At 43.9% G+C, this 7,339-nt stretch overlaps 1 protein-coding gene across 1 annotated transcript; it reads left to right on the forward strand.

Moving 5' to 3' along the window:
- Positions 1 to 274: 274 nt before the first annotated feature.
- Positions 275 to 1,499, forward strand: LOC109238608. The gene is made up of 4 exons (XM_019405098.1): positions 275 to 418; positions 538 to 663; positions 745 to 915; positions 982 to 1,499. The coding sequence occupies exons 1-4, from the start codon at positions 275 to 277 to the stop codon at positions 1,105 to 1,107; spliced, it is 567 nt and encodes a 188-aa protein (XP_019260643.1). The 3' UTR covers positions 1,108 to 1,499.
- The last annotated feature ends 5,840 nt before the right edge of the window (positions 1,500 to 7,339 follow it).

A 7,339-nucleotide genomic window follows, 5' to 3' on the forward strand; every position in this document is an offset into this window, starting at 1 on the left:
GTAAATCCAAACTGGTGGCCCGTGTGCGGTCTGGTGTCATGGTACAAGAGATTCTCGAACTAGCAGGTGATGAAGTTGAACCATCTCGACATGAGGAGGTCGATGAGAGAGCTCTGGCTGAAGCTTTCGAGCCAGAAGGAGTCGAGGCCATTCTGCCCCAAGCTAGGGGGTCAAGCGATAGATCGGGGGTGATGGTTCTCGAGCAGCGGAAAGTGCCCCGAGAGACGAACTTGGAGCGATCGACATCAGCGGGTCCCCTCAGATTTCGGACGCCATGATTCGTGAGGCCGGTATGTTGGAAAGCCGTTCTTACGAGGGGCCTCAGAAGGCGACTGATATCCATGGCTTCTTGGATGGGTTTGCGTTTGCTACTTTGGAAGACTTCACTGGGCTTGGTGACCTGCCGGTGCCAAGGAAGGTACCGTCATCGGGTGCCACCGGTTCTTCATCGAGCCTAAAGGTGGATCGATTCCCGGCCCAAGTGTTAATCCTGACCGAAGATGGTCAATAGCTTTCTCTATCCCGGAGGATGCCCAGGTTTTCTCTTCCCCCGTGGGGGTCGGTAGTTACCTTCGGTGTTTGGTGACCAAAGAATATCAGGCAGTGATGAACGAAGTGGAAACCCCCTGCCTATTCAATGAAGCCCAACAAGCATTAAATCAGGTAAATTTGCGTGTCTTTCTTCTCATATATTCTAACTTTTAAAGTTGTATTTAACCATAACATTTTCCCTTATGCTTGCAGGCTTCGCTGCTACATCACGAGGCTTTCCTCCGATACCGGGAGGAATTAACTCACCACGAGGCTGAGGTTCGGGACCTCACTGAGAAAAGTGACAGCTACAAGCTTCTCAGTGAGAAGCTTCAGGCCGATTTAGTAACAGCTCGGGATGAACATGCCGAGATGTTCGAGCAGGTATTTCGAGTGCTTCACGATAGTGAAGAAGAATTGGAGATAGTGACTAACGATCCGATCCTGTAGGTCCGGCAGAGGCTCGAACAGATTGGGCAGCTCAAGACAGAGGTAGATACAATACAAGTTGAGGCTGAAGAGTTCAAGAAAAACATGGACATCTTAGCTTCGAGAAAGGAAGCTGTCCGAGCATAACTGGAGTCGGCCGAGACCCAGCCCCAGGCTGCTAAAGAGAAAGCGTCGGTGCAGGTCAAGAAAATCAAGGAGCTTCAATCCCAGTTGGACTTGGCTATTTTTGATAGAGCAAACTTGGTCAATGAACTAGAGGTGGCCAAATCAGAGGTGGCAGTGGCCAATGCCAAAGCCGATGCTAAAGTAGCCAAATACAAGGTCGACGTGGGTATGACCGTGGCCTTTAAAAATCGGGGATTTCCTAAGAGGTATTATGCCCCCGATGATCGATAGTTCAATCTATTCGAGTTTATTTTTCAGACGGCAGTCCCTGAGTATGGGAGTGAGCATCCGAACTCTGGTTATATTTGGCCCTTAAGCTCGTTTCCTTAAGAGATCGAAAGTACGAAATTGTAAAGTGGAAATTTTTCTAAGACATAAGATAATTGCAAGGAAAGTAATTCTCTTTATTCTTGTGAAAAATAGTTATACATGCGTACATATTTTATGCCAAGGCTCAGGCAACCTATGTGGGCACGGTTCATTTGACCATTTGGCTCTTACAAGAAATCTTTCTATTACGACCTTTCTATTACGAAGTAATTTCCTCACAAAAAATTAATATCCAAGGGTAATGCCCCCTAGTATTCGAGGTTGATTGTAGAGGAACCTCGGATACTGTTAGTGTTGTCTTCAACGCCGATTCGTGATCGGCCTTTGATTCTAAGTTAGCATGATCCACTGTTGCCTTGTTAAAAACCTTGCCGAAAAACCCAATCGGGACAAAAATGGTTCAAGGGAAAAAGAGTGCAACGCGTGCTTTCAGACCTAAACGATCCGTGCCGCTCTTTATCGACCACCTGCAAGTATTAGTCTGAAGATAAAAAGAAATGAAATGGGGTCGTACCTTAGTAGTAATATCATTTTAGGTGAGTTACGTTCCAATTGTTCGATAGTTGTTCTCCGTTTGTTATTCCGAGCTTAGAGGATCCTTTCCTTGTGACCTTGAGAATCCGATATGGTCCTTCCTAGATCGGACCCAATTTCCTTTCGTTCGGATTTCGGGTGCTTAGTGTGACCTTCCTTTGTACTAAGTCCCCGACATTGAAGTATCAAAGGTTGGCCCTTTGATTGTAATACCTCTCGATCCGTTGCTTTTGGGCGGCCAATCGAACAAGGGCGACTTCACGCCTTTCATCTAATCGCTCCATGCTAGTATTCACGGCCTCGTCATTTGATTCCTTTATTGCATATCAGAATCTAATACTCGGCTCCCCGACTTCGATCGATATTAGAGCTTCGATGCCATAAACCAATGAGAATGGGGTAGCCCGGTACTGGACTTCGAAGTTGTGCGATATGCCTAGAACTTCGGGCAGGATCTCTTTCCATTTTCCCTTAGCGTCAGTCAACATTTTCTTATGGTTTTGGAGTATGGTTTTGTTGGACAATTCGGCTTGTCCGTTCCCACTAGGGTGATAAGGTATTGACAAGATCCTTTTGATCTTATGGTCTTCGAGAAATTTGGTCACTTTACTACCGATAAGATGTTTTCCGTTGTCATATACAATTTTGGATGGTATCCCGAACCAACATATGATGTCATCCCAAATGAAGTCGATGACTTCCTTCTCCCTGACCTTCTTATATGCCTGTGCTTCAACCCACTCAGAGAAATAGTCAGTCATAAAATGAGACAAATTGAGCCTTACCTGGTGCCGATGGAAGAGGACCGACGATGTCCATACCCCACTTCTTGAATGGCCATGGCGATAAAATCGAATGCAGCAGCTCCCCGGGTTGATGAATCATCGAAGCATGTCTTTGGAATTTATCACATTTTAGTACGAACTCCTTCGCATCTTTTTCCAAATCGATCCAGTAATAGTCAGCTCTGATTAACTTTCGAACCAATGATTCGGCGCTTGAGTGGTTCCCGCAGGTGCCTTCATGGACTTCCCTCAGAACGTACTCAGTATCTCTCAGTCTCAGACATATTGCTAGCAGGCCATCGAATATTCTCCTGAGCAAGGTTCCTTCCTCGGACAAGCTAAATCGTGTTGCCTTAGTACGCAGGGCCCTCGATTCCTTTAGATCTGAGGGAAGTTTCCCGGTCTTCAAATACTCTACGTATTTATTTCTACAACCCTAAGTTAAGCTTGTAGAGTTTATTTTGGCGTGACCTTCCTCTACTACCGACCTCATGAGTTGTACGACTGCCCCCGAGTTGAGCTCGTCATCTATGACCGACAATCCTAAGTTCGCAAGGGCATCAACCTCACTATTTTGATCTCGAGGCACGTGCTGCAAAGTCCACTCTTTGAATCGATGTAATGTTACCTGTAACTTGTCTAGTTATCTTTGCATTCGTTCTTCTCTAACTTCCAACGTTCCGTTAACTTGGTTTACTACAAGTAAGGAGTCACACTTTGCTTTGATCACCTCCTCCCCCAAGCCTTTGGCCAGTTCGAGACCTGCAATCATGGCCTCATACTCGGCCTTGTTGTTAGTCAATTTTACAGTTCTAATAGATTGTCTAACTATTTTTCCTGTGGTGGCTTCAGAACGATGCCAAGTCCGGGCCCCTTTACGTTCGAGGCACCGTTCGTAAAGAGGGTCCAGATTCCCGATGACGTTTCCGAGTTTACCAACAACTATCTTTCGACATCAGGTATTAGGGCCGGCGTAAAGTCGGCCACGAAATCTGCCAAAATTTGGAATTTAATGGCTGTTCGCGGTTGATATTCGATATCATACCCGCTAATTTCTACGGCCCATTTGGCCAATCACCCCAAGAGTTCGGGTTTATGCATTATATTTTGTAAATGGTAGATTGTCACAACACATCTAGGATGGCACTGAAAATATGGTTTCAGTTTTCTATAGGCACTTAGAAAAGCGAGAGCCAATTTTTCTAGGTGAGGATATCTCGTTTCGACCACCTAAGGTCCTACTAACATAATAATTGGAAATTGCGTACCTTGTTCTTCCCGGACTAGGACTCCACTTACCGCTATTTCTGATACTACTAGATACAAGTGTAGTCGTTCGTCCGCCCTTGGCGTATGAAGCAATGGCGGGCTCGATAAGTATCACTTAAGTTCTTCTAAGACCCGTTGGCATTCTGGGGTCCATGTGAAGTTGTTTTCTTTTTCATCAAGAAGAAAAATTAATGGCTTTTATCGGACGACCTTGAGATGAATCGCCCCAGGGCTGCAATGCGCCTGGTTAGCCATTGTACAACCTTCACATTATCCACTACCTTGATATCCTCGATAGCTTTTATCTTGTTGGGGTTGATCTCGATCCCTCAATTGGATACCATGAATCCGAGAAATTTATCGGATCTGACCCCGAACACACACTTTTCTGAATTCAGCTTCATGTTGTATTTCTTCAATATACTGAAGGTTTCCTGGAAATGCTTTAAATGGTCCTCTGCTCACAGGGACTTAACTAACATATTGTCAATATAAACTTTCATGGTTTTTCTTATTTGTTCTTCGAACATTCGGTTTACTAGTCGTTGGTAAGTGGCACCGACATTTTATAATCCAAATGGCATTACATTATATCAGTATGTGCCATACTTAGTGATGAAAGAGGTTTTGTCTTGGTCATCTGGGTTCATATGTACATAGTTGTTCCCGGAGGCATCGAGAAAATTGAGAATCTCGTGGCCGGCCATGGCATCGATCAGGCGATCCGGTGTTAGGCAAAGGGAAAGAATCTTTGGGGCATGCCTTATTCAAATCTTTATAATCCACACAAATTCTTAGTTTGTTCCCCCTTTTTTAGGAACTACCACTACATTTGCTAACCATTCTAGGTAGTTGACCTCCCGGATGGACCCTATTTTAAGGAGTTTAGTTACTTGATCTCGGACTGGGGGGTCTCTTTTTTTGCTTTACTGGATGGAACTTCGAGTCCAAACTAAGCTTGTGAGTAGTGATCTCCGGTGGGATCCCTGTCATATCGAGATGGGACCAAGCAAAACAATCCATATTAGCTGTAAGAAATTGATGAGTTTTTTCCTAAGCTCGAGAGTTAACCTCGTGCTCAGGTATACCTTTCGATTGGGCATATGTTCGATCAGCACGACCTGCTCCAGCTCTTCGACCATTGATATGGTGGCATCGCAATCATCGGAAGCTATAAAGGATCGAGGAACACCATAATCGTCGTCTTCGTCAAACCCTTGCATGTCCGGTTGGGTCAAGGCTGGCATCGATGATTGCTATTTTGCTTCCTATTTCGCTCTCGAACCTAAGTCCTTTGTCAATGAGAATGTTGATATTGGAATTACTTCATCGATGGCAAACATCTCCTTTGTGGCGGGTTGCTCCCTATAAACCGTCTTTATCCCTTCTAGTGTTGGAAATTTTAATACCTGGTGAAGGGTCGAGGGCACGATCCTCATGTTGTGGATCCACGGTCTCCCGAAAAGGGCGTTGTATCTCATGTCTCCTTCGATTACATTAAACTTGGTCTCTTGGGCGGTACCGACTATATTCACCTGCAACGTTATTTCTCCCTTACTAGTTTTGCAAGCCATGTTGAATCTATTTAGTTCTCGGATTGAAGGTACGATCTAGTCCTATAGGCCTAGTTTCTCTACGGCCCTTGATCGAATGATGTTAGCCGAGCTACCTGGATCAATTAGCACACATTTAACTCGAGTTTTATTCATGAGTACAAAAATTACCAGTGCATTTTTATGGGGTTGCATGATTCCTTCTGTATCCTCGTTATTGAAAGATAAAGTCCCTTCCGGTATGTAATCTCGAGTCCATTTTTTCCTTGTTTTTTAAATAAAATAAAAATAAAAGTCCACTAGGCATTGTGCCTAAAGCTGATTTTCATATATATAAAGCTACAGTACAAAAAATAGGGGGACATAAACCTTACCTCCAAATAAATGGATGATACGAAATGACTACTAAATCTATAGCCATTTGATACCTTACAAGTATGTGAAGTTAGACCTAAATGAGGGTACCATTTTGCTAACCAAAATTGGTAGCCTAATGATGTACAAAAACCAAGTAAAGTTAGGTCAACTATAAGATTAGAGTTGGGGAGCTTCTCCCTTATACATTTGCTCCTATGATACAAATGAACACTAATGCTCCCTATGTGAAAAGACAAAAACCAGCATAGGGGATAGGGTGAAGGATACATCAGAGTTATCTTCATATTGGCTAGAACATGGGTGGAAGCCATTGTGAAGGTAGCCCAAATAGATGCAAAAAGGTGTGCCAAAAACTGTCCAATCAACTCCAAAAATTGAGAAAAACTGCTGCTTCTAGATTGAAGTTGTATGTCATCTATAACACTACCCAAAGACAAGGAATGCAATGGCCAAAAAGATTTATTGATAGAAGAGAGTGGGCAGTAGGAGCTACAGGAAGCTAATCTACCACTAAGGTGCCCTAAATCTAGAAAGGATTGAGCTTGGGTGTCCCATGTATATTGATATTTATTCAACAGGTTGAGCACATGAAGTGCTAATACCACACCTTGAATACATACCAATATACTGAGATGGAACCCTGTACCTATAAAAAGGAACAAACTGGTTAGTGAAAACCTGCTGGGCACAGGCAATGCTTGTCTGTTGAGGCTGCACCAAATGCTGCAGCAACTACTGGGCTCTTTCCTATTGTAACTCATTCGATCTTGGACAATTAGGTATGCTCCCATTGTTGTGTGACTGTCATACATACCGATGAGAAGTAGATGGAGGGGCTAGGTGTGGTGGGATGATGATTTTATTTGTTTTCTTATGTCTGAATGCTGGTGTTTCAAGGAAATCCTGTTGGGTTTGACATCTGATCTGACTGGGAAGTGATTGCAGAGAATGGAAGTTGGTGAGTTTTGTGAGACTATGGCTGAGCTTTGACAATGAGTCTGTTGGACAGTTAGCTTCTCTGTAGACATAAGAGAAACTGATTGCTGCACATTGATCACATAGCTACTTTAGTTTCAGTAGCAGCATTTTCAGTGCACATGGTGGCGTAGTCTCACTGGTGAGCCAGTGAATGAATAAAGTTGAGTCTGCTTCAAGGTGCACTTTGGTGAAACCATTGTCCAGGCACCATGTGATCCCAGTAATTGCTGCTTCTATCTCTGCTTGATTGTTGGTACCTTCACCCAATGGGCCTGCTAAGGCATGGATAAATGTACCCTTATGATCCTTGATGATGGCCCCAACACCTATCTTCCCTGGGGTTGTAAGTGAACTGCCATCACTGTT

Source organism: Nicotiana attenuata, unplaced genomic scaffold, assembly GCF_001879085.1.
Source record: "Nicotiana attenuata strain UT unplaced genomic scaffold, NIATTr2, whole genome shotgun sequence".
In the NCBI taxonomy this organism is placed as follows: domain Eukaryota; kingdom Viridiplantae; phylum Streptophyta; class Magnoliopsida; order Solanales; family Solanaceae; genus Nicotiana; species Nicotiana attenuata.

Bases quoted from the DNA above. Each gene is read 5' to 3' on its own strand.
- LOC109238608 (XM_019405098.1), top strand. From the start codon at position 275: ATGATTCGTGAGGCCGGTATGTTGGAAAGCCGTTCTTACGAGGGGCCT. The intron at 419-537 runs GTACCGTCATCG...GAGGATGCCCAG, and splicing joins ACCTGCCGGTGCCAAGGAAG to GTTTTCTCTTCCCCCGTGGG. The intron at 916-981 runs GTATTTCGAGTG...CCGATCCTGTAG, and splicing joins ATGCCGAGATGTTCGAGCAG to GTCCGGCAGAGGCTCGAACA.